General features: G+C 40.6%; 1 protein-coding gene across 3 annotated transcripts; it reads right to left on the bottom strand.

Moving 5' to 3' along the window:
* Positions 1–603: 603 nt before the first annotated feature.
* znf574 (zinc finger protein 574) lies at positions 604–25,138 on the bottom strand. Of its 3 annotated transcripts, none has more exons than XM_085471752.1 (10): positions 25,054–25,138; positions 17,716–17,873; positions 11,952–13,134; positions 11,651–11,865; positions 10,973–11,152; positions 10,624–10,718; positions 8,560–8,654; positions 3,491–3,639; positions 2,948–3,235; positions 604–1,564 (listed from the first exon to the last, which is right to left on the bottom strand). In XM_085471752.1, the coding sequence occupies exons 1-10, from the start codon at positions 25,064–25,066 to the stop codon at positions 965–967; spliced, it is 2,976 nt and encodes a 991-aa protein (XP_085327878.1). In that variant the 5' UTR covers positions 25,067–25,138; the 3' UTR covers positions 604–964. The 3 variants fall into 3 exon arrangements, with proteins under 3 accessions (XP_085327878.1, XP_085327880.1, XP_085327879.1); XM_085471754.1 differs by lacking the exon at positions 25,054–25,138 and adding an exon at positions 24,844–24,896; XM_085471753.1 differs by lacking the exon at positions 25,054–25,138 and adding an exon at positions 24,372–24,837.

Below are 25,138 nucleotides of genomic sequence, written 5' to 3'. Positions count from 1 at the left end.
CTCTGCGTGTATGTGGTCTCAAACCCCCCTGTCAGCAATCACTGGGTGGGAGACAGCCATAAACTGCACTTTAGAAGCCTATAATGGGCTACTGCAGCGCTGGCAAAACTTATATCACATTATGCCTCTTCCAATTCAGACACAAATAGGATCATTATTTTTGATAACTATACAGCAAGTGCTGGATAATTTCATTACACAACTTTCCACTGCATAATGCTGTACTTCAGTTAAATCATCATGAATCTCGCCGTATCCCTATTATTATTGTATTTAATTACAGCACAAAACAAATCAATAACGTAATGTCCTACAAATTATTGGAGCATTAGACTTGATCTACACACATTACTCTGCTTCGCTGTGCCATTCGCTAACATCAGTGTGTGTCTGTGTGTGTGTGAGACAGAAAGAAACAGCGGTTTCAAAATCTCGACAGCGACTGCTGCTGAGCGGGTCTTTATGTTTCTCAGCTCAGGCTACTTCCTAATGTTGGCTGAGGTGCCAATTTACAGCAGGACCTATAAAGTCTGTCCCATCTGATGAGACGGGGGCAATGCCCTCTTGTCATCCACCTAATGAAATGATCGACGCTCACAAGAGTGAATGCTCAAACGTTTTATTATAAAGAAAGCAGAGAACACTTCATAGGCAACCACGTCGTCCCCTAATAAACAGGGGCAGTAAATGCACACAATCAGTTCTATTAGTCTGAAAAGCTAATTTAGCGTGTGAGTGTTCCGCTCAATGTCTCCTCTATGTCATAAATTCACTTGTCTGCTCAAGAAAACTTATTAAACAGGTGGGGAGTTTTGCTTAAACTCTCTTGGAAATCTGCCAGACAATAAACGTACAGGGTATTGGCTTCATCTGTCAAAATATTTAGATCACCAGCAGTCTATATTAGCGATTAATCATTCAGTGTTTTTCATGTCCTTGTTGTCCACGATTTACTAAGCTACCTTCAAACAGTCTCCTCCATAATGAACTCAATGGTATGCTGTGGTGACTGGCTCGTCTCCACCATGGTGATTTCACTGCCGTCCATTGTGATGGTGGGAACAGTGATGGCCTGAGTTCCCAGTACAGAGGAGGGCAGAATGACAACCTGCGACGCTCCCTCTAAACTGCTGAGTTGATCGGATGGGATCATTACGGTCTCGGTAGCCCCTTCAGCTCCCTGCAGCACGTAAATGGTCTGCACAGAGCCAGATTCGACCTCTTCCATGGTGGCCAAAGATGACAATGCTTTGGCTCCCTCCAGCACCTTCTGGACCTGAGCAGCTTCAGCTGCATTAACCACCTGCTCCGCTGTTTCCGGAGGCAGGTCCCCGTGAAGTCGGATGTGTTTATCCAGGTTGGAACGAGACCGAAAGGCAGCGGGACAGTGAGGGCAAGGGTAAGGCTTCTCGCCGCTGTGGGTGCGGGCGTGCTCGGTGAGACGAGCGGCGACGCTGAAACTCTTGCCGCAAATCCAGCAGCAGAAAGGCCGCACGCCGCTGTGGATGCGCTCATGATCCTGCAGATGGGGCAGCTGGCGGAAGCGCTTACCACATGTGGCGCACTGGTGGAAGAACAGAGAAGAGGGGAAAAGGTGAGAGAGAGGCGAGAAAGTTAAGTTCACAACTCTGGCAGCACACAAACTCAACTGCAATTAATTCCTAAAACCTCTCTTTACATTTTTCTGCAGATGCAGCACTCCTGGCTGAGACACAGAAAGAGCAGAAAGAAAATGGGATAGGGAAGACAGAGGGGGAAGGACAAATACAGAGCAATAAAAAGATATCATCATCATCAGTCCCACACAAGCAATTAATTGTTTGGTCAATAAGACATCCACACACCAGATGAAAAAAGAAATGAAGGAAATACATCTTCAAATATCGTGTTTTACCTGACAAAAGCTGAAAAACCACCAAATAAGAAGCAGAAGCCAGAGAACATTTGTCATTTTCAGCTTCGTCACAGGCTAATGATGAACATTCTGTCGCTGAAATAATCGATTTGACTAAACCCTGCAGCTCTGCGTGTAAGGGGAGTGTAATAAATTACACAGAGTTACACAACAGAAAAAATATTAGCAGTGATCTAAGAGCTTGACTTTTCTAAATAATCATTTTAGTAATCAACAGTTCAACGGCATCATTCCTGCAACACCAACATTTGTTCTGTTCACTCCCAAATGAGCGCAGACAATGAAATAAAAGTAGATAGATGATTAAACCTGAAGCACTACAGGGGAGTAACAGTATTGAGCTTTGCTTTGATTCCCACTGGGGACACTCAGATTGAAATTGCAATCCCTATTGACAGATTTGCAGTTTCAGTATCTCTGTGAAATACACTCTAATATAATTACTTTTCCTGTGAAGTTTGCTCTTTATAAACTGAGCAAACACATATGTTCCTCCAGGAACACAAGGTATATTTGATATAAATTAAAATGTATCCCCGTAACTGCCTCTGTGTTTGAGAACCGGTGCTCCTTGAACCGCAGTCCTCAGCCTGCCTGATAGATCATGGCTCAAAGCGAAGCCACAAATATTAAATCAATTTCTAAAGCTGAGATGGGCTTGGGTGGGTCTATAGTTGATGTCCTGCCTCGTCACCAGAGCAGCAGAGAGAGAGGGAGAGAATCCCAGAATAGTAACAGGCACAGAGGGGAGCTGACAGGCCCTAACTCAGCCCTGCCATTAATCACAGGTACACAGAGAGGGAGAAAACACCCGCAGGACACACTCTGCACAAATGGCCATGGTCCGGAACCAGAGAGATGGCCGCAGCTATGAGCGGGTGTGACCGTGGATGGGGATGAGGCAGTTCTCAGTTTCATTTTGAAATACAGGTGTTTAAAAGATTTCAAGACCTTGTATAAAGAGAGAGAAATAGGATTCTTAAGACTGAAAGAAACTACCTTTACACAAGTACACGCCACAGTGCTTCTTACCTCAAAGGGCCTCTCATCAGTGTGTGTCCTCATATGAACGTTGAAGGTGGAATTATAGGCAAATTCCTTGTGGCAAATCTGACAACGGAAGCGGGGTCGGTTTTTGGACTTGCTGAGCGTTCCTTGAAAATGCGCCAGCACATGCTCCTCCAGGGCACTGTTAGAGATAAATCGGCGGCGGCATGGCCTCACTGGGCATTTGAGAGGTGTCTGGCCTGTGTGGGATAAACGATGAAGGTCGAGGCCCTCTTGGGTCATGCAACGGTGTCCACAAAGGTCACACTCAATCTGAGGGAGGAATAAAGAAAAGGAAGGGAAAGGAGACGAGAGGGAGACAAACCAGAATGAAATGACAGAAACGGTGTCGTCATTATCTAAATTTTTGTCTACTTATTTAAAGTACAATGTCACAATCCAACTCCAAATGTGGACCGTGAGACACATCGCCACTCCCTCACTAACCCCGTCAGCTATTCGATTGGAAAAAACAAATCACACTCTGGCTCACATCCTCTCTTTAAAAAATTTCTTTATGTCTCCAACCTGTCCAGTGCAGCGTCCTCGGCCCTGGCCCCTCCCACGACCGGTATTCTTCTCCTCTTCGGTAGTAGGACAACGCTGGAGATGGATTTCCAGCACTGATTGGTTGATAAACTGGGATGAGCAGTGAGGGCATGTCGCTGGCTGCTTGTCTGTAATGGAACAGTGTCGGATTTTAGACAGATGGTCATAATTTCTCGTCATACTACACGCTAATGGCCGTGTTGAAATCTGATGGCTGGTTTGAGCTTGCCGACTGCCTGATGTTGGGCCAGCAATCGCGCAGTGACAGGTGGTGCATACAGAATCGGCAACAGTGGCCAAACAATCCGCCGCAGCCAGAGTCAACAAATAATGTGGCCTCTGTTTACCGTTTATGATTCAAATTGGCAAATCGGTGCCAAAAGATGCAAAACATGAGTTGTTGCAAAGAGTCCAAAAACAACCCGTCATTTAGCTCACCTATTAAAAAATGACCAGCGGCCCTTTTTATAATGATTCACAAAGACAACAAAAGCGACTAACATTTATTGAGCTCAGCTGTGACAAGCTGCTGCTCTTTGCATCACCAGGATGACATCAAGGTGGATCTCATTAAACATATTGAGTACTGGCCAGATGTAACCGATCCCCATCAAACAGAGTTACTTTATCAATATCATTTTGAAGAACAGTTTATTAACTTTTAGTGCATTCATCAAGTCAGTGGGTCACTGACTGTTTAATGTTATGCTACTACAAGATAAAAATGATCCTGAAGACTTTAAAGCCAAGTATAGAAACGTTACGCTTCAGGGGAATGGTTGATATCAGTATAGTAATCAGACTTGTAGAAAAGCTACGTAAGGTATCACAATCATGCCTGTGAATAGAAATTCAAAAAATTATCAGAGTGCATTTCAACATTTTTTACATTTACATCACCCTATATTAAAAATTATTTGCTTTTGGAGTGTTACATAAGCAATTTGATTAGTTTATCTTGGGCTCTGAGAACTTTTCATTAGGGATGTTTCCAGCGACTAATGCACTAGCTGATTGAGTGAGAGAAGAAATGTAAATGAAATTAATTGTCTAGTCAAGTCTATTAAAACACACTCAGATAACAGTCAAAAGGGAGCAATCTAATGGATGAGGTCAAATGCTGCCTGCACAAATACTGCATGTATTCAAGAGCTATTTGAAACCTTTAATCCCATTATTTGATAACCAAATAGTATTTTAAATGATGCCCAAATGTGTGCCAATTTGTGGCACATATTCACACTTGCTGCACACAGAGTCACGTCACATTAATTTCCCAAGTGTGGCTGACATTAGCACCGCCACCAGCCTTTTTTATTCAGGTGTGCAGAATGTGGTTGAGTTGTCATATGCCAGATTGCTTTTCATTTTGAAACAGCCAACATAAAACTGCAAAAGGTACAGCAGAACTGTACTCGTCGCTTATTTACAACTTCCCATCACACAATGGGGTGTTGCCATCTCCCAGAGCTGCAGCTCCAGCTAGCTGCATAACATCTAAGATGAAAATGATAAAAAAAAAAATCATATGTTTAACCAACTAGTATTGCTGTTGCCGACTAGTGACTGGAACAACATTTACAGATCAAGTCAACTGGTCGCACAGTCAAACATACTTTTAATGAGCATTTCATTTCTTGTTTAATATATAAAAGCTGTTATTATTTATTGGTTAATCAGTTATTAATTTCCGTGATTAACTTGTTACCTATTTGAGCTATACAACATTATAAAACTGCAAAATTGTGTCAATTAGATCATTCATCATCTAACTGATTCATCACAACCAAAGTAAACCAAACTTCCTCGCTCCCTGGATAGCTTTCAAAAATCTGGTTGGGAAACTGCTGACACTGATGGTTCATCATTAAGTCCATAGGACGTCATGCCAATAACTTGCAATTTGCTAACCATCTGTACAGTCTGTCCCAGTGGGGGAGATCCACTCTGCTCCCTATCGAAAACGTCTAATTAAACCTTTAACAAGGGCAATCTCAGCCTATGGCACTGGATGGATCAATAGATCAATCTCTCCAAACATTTTTCTCAGAGGAGCCCTGTACCTCTGACCTCTGCCGCACGCTGACTTATCAAGCGTAACTAATGAGGTTGGTGTGCCAACACCCCCTGATTAAGATGAAGTGTCAACATGTTGACCCAATTCATTTGCCTCCACCTTGCTCCTCCACTCCACATGGCACGCTAATCAATAGAAAGTCATTGACCTAATGCACTGAAGAACGCATATACCATAGGCATATTTTTGTAAATTAACAACAAGCAAATGGTTAGAGCCATTTTTGGCTGAATCTGCATCATTCTACAATCATTCAGAAAATCATCTCTAGTTTTTCTATTACAACAAGATATGTAAACAGCTGGGTTCTCGGCATCTCCACCACAATTTAAAACCCCTTCAATGATAAATAGTAAAACTTTGGAAATAAAGTAAGGATATGGGACACTGTGTTCACCTTATGGTGCCCTGCCACTTTTTTTTTTTATCTCCAGTTCAGACAGAAGTGTATGCATTTATCCAGTTTGTTGCTAGCTAACGTAGATGTCAACAATAAACATTCACATCCAACAGCAACCAGTGACATGCAAAAATCACACACATATCCTCAATCACTTTGTAATACCTGTAGTGTAGGAGGCTCCGTGACACCAAGAGGGACATCATGTCCCTGAGTATCCTGACCAAAGCAACCTATCACACTTTTAAGACAGATGACCTCTGATGAAATATGCAAAGACCCGTTTGCAGTAGCATACCCATAGTCATCCTCTCGATCTTCACCATGCCCAACTGCAAGTTGGGAAAACCAAGTGTTGTACTTTGTTCGTCTTCTTCTCATAGACATAGCATTTCTTTCCCCTTTAGTCAGTATGATAGTGAACTGAAGTCTGACCACAAGCACTCAAGTGCAGGTGAGTCTCGCCAAAAAGAACAAAGGAACAGTCTCGTCCAAATGAGCAGTGAACCGAACAAAAGTGTGTAATGTTGACCTGAAGCACAAATATCACCCACATATATCATCTCAAATGCAGCCCATAATGTTGCCATGGTAGTGGTCTGCTGGTACCAGCTGCTCAAGACGCTGACGACACACGCATGATGTGTCAGAGGATGAACAGAGCAAACTGTCCAGAATATCACTGCATCATTATGAGCAACTAACATGTTCAGCTTGGCATGTTCCAAACTGACAAATTTTTGCTTCAAAGTCATGCTCAACAGTTTCTTATCAATATGCCCTATGACGAGTACTTTTGATGCAATATCTTTTGACGTGTTATTGATGAGCCGCCCGTGGGCAGAAACGAGAGGGGTTTAACTTATGTCACAACTAAACCCAGAAAAATTTGTAAACTGTAAACATGCCAACCAGACATAAAACATTTGTAATAGTACAATAAATGGTGTGAGATGGCTTTTGTTTTCCTAATATTAGGGGATTGTAAAAGAAATTACTTATTTAAAATGACCCATTTCTCAAATTGTTATAAAATAATCACATGAAAATGATTAATTCTATTTATTTACACACATTGGCAAACATTAACTCATGGTCAGAGTAAGAATAAAGATATACAATTAGTTAAATCATACCAGAAGGTGGCAGTGCTGTGTCCCTTTCTTTTAACTAAAGATGCCAAGCGGGTTTGGCTCTACCCACTTATTGGAAATATTTTGTCAGAATCTCATATAAAGGGATTTCATTGATTTTATTTTAATATAATGTTAGTTTTAAAGCTATGCATTGGTAGAGGACATTTCAGCGTCTCATTCTGCTTCTTTGTGAATGACATCTTCTCTTAGGTTACACAGAACAGCACAGGTTCTCAGTATTTTCTCCCTGTCGGGAGTATGATTGACTGGCAGCGCCTCGGAAAGTATTTTCAGGTGTTTCCGAGATGAATGCTATCAAGCTACAAGGTGCAATGACAACTACACAGTTAACTGTGTTCTGACCGTAGTAATGACTATGATATTCTCCTCTGGAGTAGAGCCTTTCAGGGCTTCTGCAGACTGATTTCCGACAAGTCAATTATCCTTTTTTTGACAGGACAGTAATCTTTGAAACACTGGGTCAGTTTCAACTATTGTGTCCTTAGTAAACAATGGGACATAGCACCTTCTCCCTAACATCTGCTATGCTACTATTCTGTTTTCACCTATTCAAAAAAATACAATATATACACATATTAAATTCCTGAGCTATAGGGTCATAAAAAGCTGCTGAACATGATAAAACTATACGAAGGCTAAAGACTGAGCCAACAAGTGAAAGCTGGATAGAGGTCACACAGTAATAAGATGATACAAAGTGTCCTGTGTGGTGGACCTTAGGGGCATTAAGCAGTAAAGTGTGACCACTATCATCATCTTGTGCATCTTTAAATTTGGGTTCCAAATCTCCAAAATAGACATTTGATTATCGTTCTTACACAATGCTCAAAATGTGTACAGAAGCATATCATTTGCCAAATTGGCATAAAAGCTGTGTATTAGCATTACTACCAATATCGATATCTGGTGTGTCTAAAAGATGCTGATAGTAATTATATAACGCAAAAGCTTTGACTATCACTACAATTTATTCTGTTCAAGGAGGCATTTATCTTAAGACCCAGGAGAAGCCCTTCTGGCATTAGCTTGCTAGCTATTAGTAAATAACTAAACAATAATAAAACAGACTCACTTGTTCTCCTCTCCAGAAAAATCCATGATTTATTACAGCTATCTTGTAGTCCAGAAAGTTTTCAGGTAAAACGTGTCGTAATGAATAAACGAATGGCAGTTTTGTTTTTCATTAGCTTCTTCAGTTCTCATTGAATCAATGCTTGCTGATTTAAAAAAAACAAACAAAAAACTTTTTCTCTTCCTCTTTGATGGAAGTAAGATTAACACATGACGCAGTGCAAGAACTCGGGCAAAGAATAAGGTCAGAATAATGGACACCAAAATCAATATCAAAGAAAATCGGGCTACTGCTTGCTAACTATAAAAATATAAAATACAAGTCCAAGTCTTGAACTCTTACCCTGATGTATGAGGGAGTGCAGGTCCAGGTCTTTCCTACGTTTGAAGGCCTCTCCACATTCGCCGCAAGGGAAGGGGTGGCTGGTGTGCAACAATCTGTTCAAACACAGAAGTATTAACAGATTTTTTTAATGCTACATTCAAATAGAGCCAAAAACATTGAAATCATAGGCCAAGGACATAAACATATACAACATACATATATAACAATTATAGCTCCCAATATAAATACTTAAGCAGTCCTAATTCAGAGACACATAAAAGTGTGTGATTAAAGTCATGTTTTGGTCTTAATCTGCCACCTCGTATGTACTTAGCTGTACGTCAGGTCAAATGAGGGGTACCGGCGTAGTGTACAAACAACCGGAGATAAAAGAACAGCAGTAAACTGGGAGGCGTCAGGGTTAGACATGAAAGACTATATTTATCCTCTGCATAACGTTACACTGAGTATAGCCTTAGGGGAGGAGAGAACTGCTAGGATGTATTCACCTACTCCTGCATCAGGCCTGTTTTTACAAGGAGAAAACAAAAAAAACACTTCTTTGCTGTGCGTGCAGCTTCGCGTAATCAGAACAAGCAGGGATGATGTTTCAGTTTCCACAACTTTGCTAAATATTACATACAAACAAATATCTGTATTAATCCACCACATGACTAATTCAAAGTAAAATTGGAAGCTAGAGGTTATGTGCAAAGACCATCCAAGGCCAGAGTCTTTCTGTTCCCTGTTAAATGACAAGAGAATTCAATATTTCAGGGACAGTTGACCTCGAGCCAGATAGAAGGATTAAAATCCCCGTCAGGGTCGCCCCCTTCAAGACAGATGTTCTTTGATGAGCAGGGGTCACGTCACACGTAAAGTATCAGGGTTTAAATTAGATGTACACTGACACCTAATTTAAACCCTGTTGATTCATCAATATTTCAATCAGCAGAAAATGAGCTCAATGTTGAATCATTTTACATGCAAATGAGACACATTTGTATGCTGCAGATTCCGTAAACATCTAAGACGTCCGTACTCTCCTCTCTACCACTTTGGAAATACTCTTATTTGCTTTCTTGCTGGAAGCTTCAGGAGAAGTTTGATACCTTCATCTTTTTATGTGTAAAGGTTTATTTCTGAGCTTGGGAATATAAAAAAAATGTAATTCATTTAAAAAAAAAAAAAAAAAAAAAAAACTAACCCACAATCTTAACTCAAGGTCTTAGTATTGTGTGTCCTCATAAAGAGTGTGCGTTGCAGTTTAAAGCTCAGGATAAAGGTAGTAAAGAACCTTGAGTTAACACCGTTTCAAAATGAGATCGTTCAGGTTTTAAAGAGTTTTTCACAGAAACCAGTGAACTCGAGGATGTCATCAAGACAATGAGATGAGCCTTTTCTGCCCCTCCACATTTTCCACATGTTCCTGTTCACCAAAATAATAATTTATTAATCTCCTACAATTATGTCGATTTTTTCCTCCTAGATATTGTAACAGTAACCATTTCAGTGTTTTACGTAACATCAAGATAATTAAAAGACTTAAAATGATTACATTTTGGTGAAGTCTTTGGGTTTAATGAGGAAGAAATAGTGACAATAGTACTTAGCACACTAGATCATGTTAAGTCAATATTATATACATATATACACACACACACACACACACACACACTGTAGTGTACATCCTATCCCCCTTGTTCAGCCAGGTAGGACATGACCAGGCTCTTTCTCCTGTTCTGTGCAGTTATCGTTCTCATCTTAATTTACTGGGCCTGCGTCTGTCAATCATATGTGGCTCAAGGGCACACAGACATCTCAGTGTGTTTGCTACACAGCTTAAAGGTCTTGCTCAGTGGTCGGACACGGCTCAGCTGCTACAGCTCCCGGCAAGAGGGAGGGAGGTTTATCTAAATCCTGTCCTGCCTTCTGTTTGCTAATGTAATTCTAATGTAGTTATGCGGTAAACAGATTTTGAATTTGATTGAATATTGACACGTTCTAGTTATTTCCACCAACACCAGCAAAATACAAGGTGCCGAAAGTAAAAAAATAACGTCAGAAAAAAAGTGTTATTACTTGTGATGGTTGAGTTGATCCTCGGTGTTGAAGCGTGAAGGACAGTTAGGACAAGGGAAGAGATGAGCAGCTCCTTCGTTGTCCAAACTGCACACCTGCATTGACAGACACAACAATCAATATCGATAAAAAGGGTTTCACCAGCAAGATACTCACATAGTGACTTAAACTTAAATGTAGCTTTTTATTACAGAACACATTATCTACCATTTCACCTACTATCAAAATCACTTCCAATATCAATAATATTCAACAATATCTACGAATATTAAGATATTTTACAAGATTTTGAAATAAAATGCTCAATCAGAGAGCTATTGTGATTAATATTAAATGGCGGAGCTGGTACCGGTTTGCGGCCACGCTTGCGGCGAGGTAGTGTCGATGTGTGAATGCGTTGGTGTCTCTTCAGGGTGGCTGCCTGGGAGAAGTTCTTGCCACAGACATCACAGCTGAAGGGCTTGTTGCCCGTGTGGCTCATGCTGTGGCGCAGCAGGCTCTGCGAGTTGGTGAAGGACTTTGTGCAGACCTTCACAAAAACAATAACCAGAATTAGTGTCAACAGTTTTAAACACTTTTTGCAAGCAAATGAAGCCGTGTTGAAGTACGGAAACCTCTGAGCGAGTCACATATCCCAATTTTTTAAATGAAAAGAGGTAAGAGAATTACAATTCTTGAAATGTTTCAGAAATTTACCAAACACACACACTTATTTCCCTGTCGTCTCATCAGTTCTATATTGTAGAAGCCGTCTTCTTTTTACTTGAACCTGTAACTTGCTCAGCGATGCCCAAACTTTTGTGGACATTTTCATATCTACATTTGCTCAGATTCTACTTTTGTACTTTAAACAGACGTCATTATGCAAAGACACCAAGGAATCTGTCAAACATAATGAGGCTGGAGATGTCAGCCTTCACTTCACTTCACAGCATTACATCATCTCATCAAAGTCTTCTGCACAAAAAATGTAAGTCATTCCTGAGACTCGAGACAGAGACACCCTGATTGAATGTTTGATTGGCACCTTGCAGGTGAAAAGTTTTTCTCCGGTGTGGCTGTAGACGTGCGTGCGGAGGAAGACGCGTCTCGTGAAGGTTTTGCCACAGTACGGGCACACGTGCGGGAGTGGTGTTCGAGCCCAGTCCTGTAGCAGCTTGGCAGGCGGAGGGTGATTGGTGTTGTCCGAGTCTGCACCAGTGTTGGCCTCTAATTCTTCTTTAATATCTGAACTCTTGTTTCCTGAGTAAAGAACAAAAATTCTTGTTAAAAAAAACAAAACAACTACTGCCTTGTAGTTGTGTTTTAAAGTAATGAATTTCACTTACCTTTGAGTGCATTAGCACTCAGGATCCTGAAGGAAGGCCTGCTTCTCTTAGGAAGGGGGGAACCTGATTCACCAGCCGAACCAGGTGAGGAAAGCAGTCGCTTTGTGCTCTGTGGACTATCCTGAGGTTTGGTGGTGGCTGTTTCACCAACAGCTTCTGCCCCATCAGCCACCTCTGTCACTGGCATGAAGCGATGCTGCCGCCAATGATACAGGTACTGGGTGGTGTTCATGAAGCTCATATCACAGTGGGCACACGTGTGTAGCGGCTCATTAAGGTTGTGCTTCTGCTTACGATGTGTAACCAGCCCTCCCTCGTCGCTAAAGCTCTGAAGGCAAAGGGTGCACACGAACAGCTCGGGCTGTGTGAAAGTGGCGTCAACACTGGCGGAGGCAGAAGGTGCACCGTGGTCCTGCTGATCTGCGCCATTGCTCTGAGTAAAAACCTCTGAAGTCAATTCGGTAACCTCTACCGCCTTTTCCTCGCCCTTCTGTCGGTGCTGTTTTCGGTGGTAGAGGAAGAGAGTGGTATTTAGAAAGCTTTCCCCACACACGGAGCAGCGGTGCAGAGCTTCCTCAAAGCCGTGCTGGGTCTTGCGGTGAGCCACTAGTTCTGACACCAGGCCGAAGCACGAGCCGCAGTCCACGCACAAGAGCACAGGTTCAGGCTTTGGCTTTTTGTTTGCCCCTCTTCTCTTAGGTGACGACTCATCTGGATTAGAGACTGAAACTACCTCGGAAATAGGAGGATCAGAGCTCTGAGATGAATTGGTCTCTGTACCTTCCTGCTGCTCCAGCTCATGCAAAGCTTTTTCAACTGCATCTGAATTGATATTTTTGTTAGTTTCATGCTGTGAGAAAGAGGATTCAGCGACTGAATATAAAGGTATGGTTGCACTCTGGACTGAGGAAGTCTCTGGCATAGTTTCTGAATCTGGTTTTGACTTGTTCTCAGACATGTCAGACTGCTGACATGCCCCTTCTTTACGGTGCTGCTGCCAAAGTACAAGGCTTTTGAAAAGTTCATCACAATCCCCACACTGGTAGAGGATCCTGGGCTGATCTGACGATGTGCTGACTTCATCCTCAGGGGGAGCACTTTCAACAGCCTGCACAGACGGCTCTTCTGCTTGAACTTCAATCTGTGGGAGTGCATCTGTCTTTGATATATTTATTATATGTTGCTGCAAAGACAAGAAAGGAAAAAGAATAAAGACACTTTTTAAAATCTTTGTTTATACAAATAAAACGACTTGTTGCAATAACAAGTCAATACGCTTTGGGTTTTTTCCTTTTTTCCAGTTTTATTCTTTCTAAAAGATGAAAGATGAGAATTCAGTGTTGGGGTACTCAGGTCAATTAAAGCAGTGTGTGCTTAGAGCCAAGGTTCCCCTGAGAGCTCCAGACAACCAAGATAAGGCCTCAGCCTGGCTGATAACAATCAAAAGGCCCATCAGGGTTGCAGGGGTCACTCCACAGGGTCTTACCTTCGTGCCCTCCACCCATTTGGATGATAAAAACAGAGCATCAAGGTCGGGGTTAAAGGCATCTGGAGCTGTCAATCACAGCTGTTCAACATGTCTCACATGTAATGATTTGTATTTTCTTTGTTGTGGTATTCTGGAGTGTGAGAACTGAAGACCACCCTCAGATGTGGTCTAGCTGCTTCACAACACACACACCTACGCAGCCATCACCCACAACATTGAACCCACTGGTAGGCAAAGTGAGTAACATCGATCATCTCGTTAAAATCAATGACCTGCTGGGAAACCTTGGCTTCTGGCATTCGTGTGGATCAGTGCTTTCAAATGTGGCCAAAAATAACACTTAATTTTTCATTCAAAATTCCCACTGTTGTGACTTTGACTCACACAGGATGCAGTACTATGGATGGATAGCGCTCCGCTAACCACACAGCAACGCTGGGTTTAACAACTTTTGTTGGAGAAATCAAGCTTCAAATGCTGGGTGGCTCAGAAAACAAAGGCGGCACTGACAGTGCTAATTTGTTTTAAAATTATGAATTTTTACAACCAAATATCTGGTTTTAATTAAACTTCAATAATCAAATTAAGAGTAACTGTTCATAGCCCTCACATGGATGGTACTGTGACACATGTGAGGTACCTAAACACAGTCCAGGTCTAAGGAGCTAGAAAAGAAAGCAACTGGACTTTTCAAAATTTCCTGAAGATGTTTAGCCTCTCATCCAATGGCTTCTTTAGTTCCAATCATGGAGCGTGCCAGCTATTTAAACCCTAGTGGGCGCGGGGGGAGGGGGTAAGTCCCTTAAGAGGGTTGTTTTAGTCCAGGAAATGTTTATGTACCTCCCAGATAGCAGAAACATCTCTCCAGCAAAGAGTTCAAGGCACTGACCCAGCCTCCAAACTCCCCAAATCTCAATCCTGCAAACCGCGACCAGGAAGCCCTGCATCCATACCCAAGTTAGGAATGTAGTTTTGATAGTGTGCATAAACATTATATAACATATAATACATTTGTTGTAATAAATAAAAAGCAAAATACACATGCTGCCATTAACTGCCTTTTGACTCACGTTTTAAAACTAATTTCACTGACTTTTTATTTTAAATGATAGCATCGTTTTGTGTTTGTGCTCTTTAAACAAACATCTTTACAATAATGCCTGCTTGTATTTACTCTACAAATCCACAGTGCTGTAAAGCTCAAGCAGTTTGCACAATTTGTATTTTTTTCCTACTACAGAAAAAATATTAATTGAATGTGTCATAAACAAAAGCAGTAAAACGCTAAATATCATCTGATGTTAAATGTGAGCAATAGGTTTATTTGAGTTATGGGGATTTATTTTAATTTATTGGGGTTTTTTTGCTCTGACTGATGCATTTCTCCTGCTCTTCTTCCTGCTGGCGACTCAGGATGCAATCTGTCTGTCATGAGCGCCGCCGCTTTATGGACGTATGGTGAAGACTGTAAGGATGGAAGTCCAGGCACAAGCTTTGACAGCCGTGCCCTACTGCTAATAATAATAATAATAATAATAATAATAATAATAATAATAATGGATACTTTATTGATCCCCATGGGGAAATTACTTGTTTTTTCTCTGCATTTGACCCATTCACTCAGTGAAGCAGTGGGCAGCCCACTAAGCAGGCGCCCGGGGAGCAGTGTGTAGGGACGGTACCTTGCTCAGGGGTACCTCAGGGTAGCCGTTAAGTGGATTCGAACCGCCGACCTTCCGATCATGGGGCGACCACTTTACCTACTGAGCTATCCCTGCCCCGAGGGGCAGTGACTGCTTTTAACCCTGCGGGCTTTCTGAAGCTGTCACAGGAATGGCAAATAAAAGAAAATAATAAAAAAGAAAAGTGGCAGCTACTTCACAAGACTCAGCTCAACATGTCAAAGTTAAATGGAATAACTCTTTTCATTATGCAACTTTCAAACCCTGCAATTCAGACCACATTTTCAGAAGACTAATGCTTTCCCAAAGAGTATTTACCAACCTGAAAGCACACCGTAAGAAATAGTGAATACAGTGCATTATGTAAATATCTGCACCCCTCTAAAAGCCAAGTCAAAGAATAAAAACAACAGCAGTATTAACATACAAGAGGAAACAATACAGAAGGAAAACACTAAGGTGAAAAAATGGCATAGATGGCAAAGCTCACCCACAGAAGCAAAAGGGTACGGTGGTCAAAAAGAAAACAGTCTGTTCGTTATTACTGCAGCATGGGGACCACTCTGGTGATTCAGCCAGCCTCATTGGATAACATGTAAATGTAGCATCATGGATCTCAATCTGGTCTGCCACTTTCAGCACGTCCTCCTCTTCTTCCACTTTCCTCTGCTCTGGTTTATCCAATTAAATCTCAAAAATAAACCAATTCTGGCACATTTTTCTTTTAATCCTGCAGCTACTGCATCACATAACCCAGACCTTCCCAAAGTGTGGGGGCCGCAGAGCCATGGCGCGGGGGGGGGGCAGTATGAAAAGGGGGGAAAAAAACCAAAACGCTTGGACACTGCTAGCACGGGGCGCCCACAGAAACGCAAAGCAGGAGATGAAGCATTGCCGAATATGTTTCCAAACCAACTTCATTCTAAGCCAAAGACTAGAAAATATGGTGAAGCATATCTTCCCTTTGGTTTCACCTGCACAAGTGCCAAGGTAGGTCTTCCCTGCAGAATTGGTTTTCCCTGTGAGCAGCGCTGGGCTTTTCAAATCAGGGACAAACAGTATCCCACATTCTTGATTTTTAGGTCACAAACACTTGTAATGACTAACTACTCCTGGCATTCTGGAGATGTTAGCTCTTTATACAGTAAAGTTACAGTGGGATACAAATAATATCATGTTGATCCTGCCACGATTTGTTCCCCCGGTTCAAATCATGGACAAACAGCATCCCACAGTTGTTTATGTTTTTAAACCCATTTTGTACAGAGAGGCATTTTTTGAAAAATGTATTCATAGTGATAGTGACGAACTCTGTATTCCTCGTCCACACGTAAACGCAAAAAAGGAGTTTTAAAAAAATCTCTGTTTTCGGTGATTCGAAACGCTGTTTATGTGTGGATGAAACAGCTGCGTTTTTTAAAAATACCCGTGTAGGTGCGGACGTAGCGTAAAAGAGTTAGCAGTTTATTTTATTACTACCTGTCATCTATTGCAGATTACTTGTATTTGCTTAATTTTTTACTAAATGTTTGAGGTGTGAAAGAAACTGCAATGGAGCAAAATTTAGGTGTGTGTGGTTGGAGGATGTGTTTGTGCATGTGCGTGCGGGGGGCGCGAACATTTTTCTTGTAAAACAAAGGGGGGCCTAGCAAAAAAAGTTTGGGAACCACTGACATAACCTAATATATGTCTTTAAAAAAAGAAAGAAAATCTTGTACAAACCAACACTGAGAACAGGGCTTAGCCTACAAGTCTGATAAGTACAGACTGTGAGAGCTTATTCAAACTATAAAGCATGTTTTGTTGTTCATTCTGACATAAAAAGCTTGAATTAATAGTTTAACAGTCTATTCTTAATCTACTTTTAACGCACAACCACACGTCTCCCTGAGTAGTGACTCATTACTCAGACGAACAGCATGCAAATGTGTTCTTTTCTCATTACTGGACAGGAAGCAGTTGAACTGTTTAATAATCTTCTTACCTTAACACACAACTATTGTGAGTACATAACAGTAAAGGTTAGGGGTCTAGTCCTAATTCAGTCAAAATACAACCAGAGCCAAAATGGGAAGAATTTTCTCTTCTCCAAAGTAAATATGTAATAGAAAACCATCATGAACTGAGATTCTCTTCATTTTAATGTCCATTATGGGCAAACAAGAAAAAAATGACAACGCAAATGCATTGTTAACTTATATTACAGCTAATTTTCTGCCACTAACCCAAAAAGACTTACTGGTTACTCTGTGATTAAAGGTATGATGTCAGGGTGCACATAAATCAGAGACTAATATGCAGCAGCACCTTGAAATATGTCAGTAAATAATCACAAACAACACCATCTTAAGTGCTCGCACCAAGGTCACTATTACTTTGATAAGTAGCAGTGCATTGTGAATTTATGACTAAAGTTAAACGTGTCACTTCAAAGTCACTCTCCAGATATGATTCAGAGGCTTTTATGTGATCACACAGATGGTTATTTCAGGCCACGCTGTCATAATTTAAGGTTTTTAATCGCCTTTTTGTCCAGCTAAAAATCACAGTCACATGACAAAAACGGCGGAGTGGCAACTGTGTCAGCACTCACCTGTGTCTGCAGCACCGGGATGGTGACGGCGTTGGTTCCAGATGTGTCTGGCGGTTCATCGCCAGCAGTGCATGTCAACTGGTGCTTGAGGACCTCTTCCAGGGTGTTAAACTCCTGGTAGCAGGGGAAGCACATGTAGACGGACGAATTCTCCATGGCTGTAGGGGGATTAGAAATTAAAAAACATTTCATGAGAAGTGCAGCAATGCAAGCTGATGTAGATAAAAGTGCAACAATTCTCAAAACGAATGCATGCTTTGAATAAGTAACATCACTACGTGAATCTTATACAGATCTGTAAGTGCTTTACATTTGGAGTTTGGTTGTGAACATTGCCCTCTTCTGATGAAAAGAAGTGTCTGCATATTTAATCAACACAGCAGCTTGGACACAATTGCCAGTATGCAAACTGTGGGATTGCCAAGATGACTCACCATGCACTGAGCCGAGCTAATTGTTATTTTGACCATGCAGGTTGCTGCTCAGGTGGAGACCTTGCCAACTCTTTCTCTCTGTCTCTGTGCCATTTCACAGCCTGAGCTTGTGTTCAGCTCCAACATCAATTAGATATGTTCTGTAATTGGACCCACTGGTGGTGCAGACTAGCTCACACTCCTGTCGAATGTAATAACCAAAACACTATGTCTGTAAGCCTTCCTACTCACAAGATAGCATTTAGACCTCCACAAGCAATGCTCCTCTTTGGAAAAAAAGAAACCTTTCAAAATGAAAGAAACCCAGTGAGAGGCACACGTGTTTATCTCTGAAACACATCAATTCAACAACGCACTTTCTGGTTTATCTTTTTAATTGGCAGACAACGAGGAAATATAAAGGTTAATACAGGCGATATAATTAGATTTTGTTTTGATGAGACATCTCATGAATAAGCATAGGGACTTAAGAGCAGTAATAAATTGGTACTGGTACCAGACTCACCAGTGCCAAAGTATTGATATAGGTCAGGGTGCTGATAATTATGCAATGTTAATTCATCCTAAAGGTAATCATAATGAAACCACGCGTGTCAAGCAAATACATGAAGTTACTATCCATTTACAGTAAGTGATCTCTGATCACGGCCTGCAGGGCCAACTGTTCAAAAGCGTTGGCACTCTTTACTACATTTAATGAAAATGCAGCTACATACAATACACTGGATGTGAAAGTTCGTTCTGAGTGAGAAATAACCTTAGAAAACACTAACAAACCAGAGTACTCTTTAAAGAAACTGTGACTGCTTCAGCAAACAACCTGCTGTAGACATCTTCAGTGCAGCCTCTCCGCAACTATCCTAATAGGACGTACTCAACTAAAATTGATTCTTTCATTTTAAAGATAAACCTGTGGTTATTAACACAGATAACTCTGGCACTAATTTTTTCTAATTTATGACAAACAGCCTGTAGACCTTGTCAGAGGATTGTGGTCAGACACTGAAAAGAAGTTTCTTTTCAATCGCTGGATAAGGGAAAATGTGATGTGGACAAAAGCTGTGCATGAGGACTGTTTCCAAATTTACTGTGAAAAGACTATAATTCTGCATCAGCACATGAGGGAACTGTGTGTTAAACCATAGCTGCTTTTCTGCAGTAGACCTCAAGGAGGAAGCATCACAAGGAATACGACCATCTATGACATCTCTTACTGTAAGCGCACTAATCAAGCGGCCAATTTCAAGTCACACTGATGTCAAATTTATGTTCATGGCAGGTGAAATCCCAACAAAATGCCTTGTGCAGATGAGTTATTAAAATCATACCTTAGAGAACAACTAAATTATTTCTCTTAGAACATAAATACAGTGTGGGGTTAAGTATTAAAAATGTGATGCAGAAAATTGTGTCTAGTCAGAAGGGGGGGGGGGCGTTGCATTATAAGACAAGGCTGCGACTGATGGTATTTCACAAGTCCACATGAAGGCACATTGCAAAATGCCCAGGGACTAAGGGTGTTGACTTTACTCTTGACATTTCCACTTTATTCTCAAAATGAACACTAAAAAAAATCCTTTACTATATTTTTTCTTCTATCATACACCGAGTGGACCCCTAGTTTTTATTACAGGGAGTGCAGAATTATTAGGCAAATGAGTATTTTGTCCACATCACCCTCTTCATGCATGTTGTCTTACTCCAAGCTGTATAGGCTCGAAAGCCTACTACCAATTAAGCATATTAGGTCATGTGCATCTCTGTAATGAGAAGGGGTGTGGTCTAATGACATCAACACCCTATTAGGCAACGTCCTTTCCTTTGGCAAAATGGGTCAAAAGAAGGACTTGACAGGCTCAGAAAAGTCAAAAATAGTGAGATATCTTGCAGAGGGATGCAGCAGTCTCAAAATTGCAAAGCTTCTGAAGCGTGATCATCGAACAATCAAGCGTTTCATTCAAAATAGTCAACAGGGTCGCAAGAAGTGTGTGGAAAAACCAAGGTGCAAAATAACTGCCCATGAACTGAGAAAAGTCAAGCGTGCAGCTGCCAACATGCCACTTGCCACCAGTTTGGCCATATTTCAGAGCTGCAACATCACTGGAGTGCCCAAAAGCACAAGGTGTGCAATACTCAGAGACATGGCCAAGGTAAGAAAGGCTGAAAGACGACCACCACTGAACAAGACATACAAGCTGAAACGTCAAGACTGGGCCAAGAAATATCTCAAGACTGGTTTTTTTAAGGTTTTATGGACTGATGAAATGAGAGTGAGTCTTGATGGGCCAGATGGATGGGCCCGTGGCTGGATTGGTAAAGGGCAGAGAGCTCCAGTCCGACTCAGATGCCAGCAAGCTGGAGGTGAAGTACTGGTTTGGGCTGGTATCATCAAAGATGAGCTTGTGGGGCCTTTTCGGGTTGAGGATGGAGTCAAGCTCAACTCCCAGTCCTACTGCCTACAGTCTGGAAGACACCTTCTTCAAGCAGTGGTACAGGAAGAAGTCTGCATCCTTCAAGAAAAACATGATTTTCATGCAGGACAATGCTCCATCACACGCGTCCAAGTACTCCACAGCGTGGCTGGCAAGAAAGAGTATAAAAGAAGAAACACTAATGACATGGCCTCCTTGTTCACCTGATCTGAACCCCATTGAGAACCTGTGGTCCATCATCAAATGTGAGATTTACAAGGAGGGAAAACAGTACACCTCTCTGAACAGTGTCTGGGAGGCTGTGGTTGCTGCTGCACGCAATGTTGATGGTGAACAGATCAAAACACTGACAGAATCCATGGATGGCAGGCTTTTGAGTGTCCTTGCAAAGAAAGGTGGCTATATTGGTCGCTGATTTGTTTTTGTTTTGTTTTTGAATGTCAGAAATGTATATTTGTGAATGTGGAGATGTTATATTGGTTTCACTGGTAAAAATAAATAATTGAAATGGGTATATATTTGTTTTTTGTTAAGTTGCCTAATAATTATGCACAGTAATAGTCACCTGCACACACAGATATCCCCCTAAAATAGCTAAAACTAAAAACAAACTAAAAACTACTTCCAAAAACATTCAGCTTTGATATAAATGAGTTTTTTGGGTTCATTGAGAACATGGTTGTTGTTCAATAATAAAATTATTCCTCAAAAATACAACTTGCCTAATAATTCTGCACTCCCTGTAAATGTTCCCAAGGAGTGGACACACACACACACACACACACACACACACACACACACACACACACACACACACACAAAGTAAATGGTACACCCAGTGTTGTGCCAAAAACCCACTGTTGGTATTTATATATGGTCGTAAATAACTTAACCTGTCAAACAAATCCACATATATCTCATGAAAGATACCAAGTCAAGTATGAGCCAGAAAGAAAATTCCTGTCCTGCGATGTAAGCTGCAATCACTTTTTCTCTAAGTGCCTTTAACAATAGTGGCTTTGTTTATCCAGATAAATACTCTCAGTGACATTAAAATGTCTTTTTCACAAGAGATCTGGCCAAGAGGGCAGCAGAAATTCCAATATAACATTTTTATAAAGATATTTTAAGTGGTCATAAAGGACCAGATTGATTACAGTGTAGAACACAAGTACGTACAATAATGCAAAGTCAAAAAAATACTTGCAAAACAAGCCATTTCTTTATATTACATGCAACTTCTTTCCTAAATCCTGTTGATTACAGCCTATTTACCAGTCTAAATAAAGCCATTAGACATAAAAAAAAAACATACAGAGAAAGAAACACACACTATTGGCACACAATATTTAGTATTTACAGCATGGTGATGTATGTGAGATAAGCCATAAAAAAGTGTGTCTTACTGCTCTGATTTTGGGTTTTTGAGCAACAATAGTTTTATTTAACAATGTAATGAGCTTTCACAGGTATTCCAAAATCCAACTAGTATCTTTAATGGATATCTGAATTGGCCTCTCTATGCCTCACTGTGAGGTTGTAGAACCACATGGATTTCTCCCAGCCAATCAATAAAGATAAGGCTACGTGACAGATAGCGGTATCATTGCATGAGAGGAATCAGCAGTGCCCCGGAGCAGTTAAAACTTCAGTGTTCTTCTAGAAATCATGTTTTTTGGCCCCTACCTACTTCCTCACCTGTGGTCATAACTTCCAAACCAAGTGCTGTATTTTGATGAATCCCATTATACATTATCTAGTTCAACAGTTGTTCTAAATGTTAAGACAGGTGTGTAATTTGTGTGTAGCATTTTAGAAATTTGTGAAATGTATGGCATAAAAATGGTGGGAAGTCCATTTTTAGACTTACAGTAGTTGTGTCTAGCGAAACACTATTTCTAAAGAATACAAAGTAGCAACATCATTGTCAATGGACCTTACAAAAGTTTATATCACACTAACCAGTAATACAGTGAGAGATTTAACCCATTACAGACATTTTTAAGCTATAAATGGTAAAATGTTTTGTTTGTTTTAGGATCTTATAGTTGTGCAATTTGACCAAAACCTCCCGATATAAAAAAGATTTCTCATCCCGACAACGATATAAATCGCAGAAATTTTACATTTTCTGTAAATTCTATGAATCTCGAGCAACTGAACTTGCGTGAAGTGTTCTCAGCTGGGCGCCGTGTACGTGGAGTCGAGTGTTTTGACTGATGCATGAAGCTATACATTTTTAGACATAAGTTGTAACAGCTGCCTTTTTCTTTGTACTTATTACATGGTGTGCTGCATAAAAAAGCCTAGTCTAACATTTTAGTCTAAGGTTTATTTTGAGCACCTGACGGCTTTTTTGCTCCTAATCCATAAACCTTCTCCATACTCTTCTTGCGTGGGTGGTTGAAGAGGTCTGTCATGTTTGAGTCTGTGGTGCGGACCGGTTTGCGGCATAACTTGTATAGTACAGACTTTTCATAACCATGTGGAAAATAAACAAGTGGACGGCGGAGCCACACAATGGTCTTACCGCCATTGTTACTAACAAAAAAAGTCGCTTGTCCGTCTGTAGTGTGGTTATTGTAAATATAAGAGCAAGACAGAACTTTAAGAAATTAATATAGCTACTACAGTGATCAGCAAAAGAATGAAAAAAATACTGCCGGAAACAGTCTATTTTACGACACCAAGAAACAAGCGATATAACATGAAACGATAGATGTTTTCATATCATCATCCGATATGTATGGTCATATCGAACAGCCCTACTTATAGCAGTTTTTAAATCATACTTAAATTGTATATATTTGTTTTTCTTATTTCAGGTATTACTACTGGTAAAACTGACTTATTATTTTATTATTATTATTAATAAGAAGAAGAAGAATAATATTTGTTTTCATTTAATTCTGTATAAAAAAAAAAAAAATAAGTGGTACCACCAGTATTTATCTTTCTATTTTTCCCCACTCTTTGTTATACATGAGTATTTTTTTTCAGTAGATCTACAATTGATGATTTCTTTTTCCTTCAAAGTGGCCTCAATTTTCACTCAGATGTACTACTTTCCTTCACAGAAATCCACTTTGGTCTTTTATGTAAGAAAGCTGATCATGTAACATTCCACAGAATAATACAGCCTGTATTTCAGTGTGTACACATGATCCCAAAATGAACTTAAGTCTTTGAAGTATAATGTTCAGCATCTTACTAAAGATTACTGCCACCTTACAGTACCATCACAAAGTACCATGAAGCAGTTGGACAGGATTGTGCTTTGTGTTATATGTTTAAAAATTATAATAATAATGCCAAAATGCCAGCATCAGTCAAAAAAACAAAACAACCCCCCAAAAAAAAACAAAACCCCTAGATAAACAGTTCTTTGAGCTTTTTTCATATATATATATATATATATATATATATATATATATATATATATATATATATATATATATATATACACACACACACACACACACACACTTAAAGAAATGTTTACTCCAAACAGTGAGAAACCATATATAGTAACTTAACTGGCCTTGACTTACAACATGAAAATGAACATTTTACACACGTTTAAAAACAAAGTCAAGCAATAAGCTTCATATATAAATGGATGGATAAATCTCGTTTTATGCCATTTGTTGATATCATGGCATACCAGTAACGCCCCACACTATGTCTGTTTGGGTCTTTCCTACCTGCAGAAACTGTAACGTCTTACTGACTACACCTCAGTCAAGCAATAAGGGAGAAAGAGAAATGTGATATACAGTTGCCAATTTACCTGCAAGCACCTATCATTATTTCCCTCCCTACGGTGTGCTAATATTGCGCCACGGTTGTGTTATTTCAAATGCTAGCCGTTAGTTCAGAGCTGTTACTGCAGAGACAATGTGACTCGGATGAGGGGTGATCTAAAAAATAAAAGTCACTCATGTTTCACGCATTCAAAAACGTCCCGTTTGCTTCGTTGTTGGAGGTCTGATATGAAACAGCTGGGAGGAAAGCTAATCAGCGAGCTAACGAAGGCTAACCGTTAGCAGCCCAAGAGCTTTATCTCGGACCACCAGATTGCTGCTAACATGCAGCGATGGCCATCTTCCTAAAGCTACTAACATGTCCGCGGCGTGGCAGCCAGCTATCCTGCTAGCTCGGAAGCTAATAAAACACCCTGCGTTTTACTCCTTGGCAGCGGGCGTCAACGACGCATTTGCTAGCGACTAAACCCTTTTACCACTTGGACCACTGGTGCTTACTTTCTGATATCAAGGAGAAGAAGAAGAAAAGACCGAAGAAGAAGGGCGGGATATGCTTCTTCGGTGGTATAATGGCGGCGACAGACTAAAAGTTAATATTAGCTGTCTCCCCCCGTTGAAATCCTCCATACATAAATCTCAGTTTGCGATATGAGACCATAAGAGCAGTATTTTTGTAAAAATAAGCCAAATATATTCAATAACACTTACCTAACTCGGACATTGCTTGTCGAGGAAATAGGACAACTTCAGTTTTTTTCCGTATGTTAGAAGGTTCGTGCTGATTGGCTCGATC

The sequence above is a fragment of the Copadichromis virginalis genome, linkage group LG11 (assembly GCF_057382275.1).
Source record: "Copadichromis virginalis isolate Kocher_CV1m ecotype Utaka linkage group LG11, C_Virginalis_male_GT1.1, whole genome shotgun sequence".
Taxonomy (NCBI): domain Eukaryota; kingdom Metazoa; phylum Chordata; class Actinopteri; order Cichliformes; family Cichlidae; genus Copadichromis; species Copadichromis virginalis.
This window is presented reverse-complemented; position numbering and strand designations above follow the sequence as displayed.

Excerpts from the sequence above, each read along its gene's own strand:
- znf574 (XM_085471752.1), bottom strand. Across the intron at positions 11,866-11,951 it reads GAGTGCTAATGCACTCAAAG|GAAACAAGAGTTCAGATATT; the intron begins GTAAGTGAAATT and ends TTCTTTACTCAG. Across the intron at positions 8,655-10,623 it reads GATCAACTCAACCATCACAA|ATTGTTGCACACCAGCCACC; the intron begins GTAATAACACTT and ends GTGTTTGAACAG.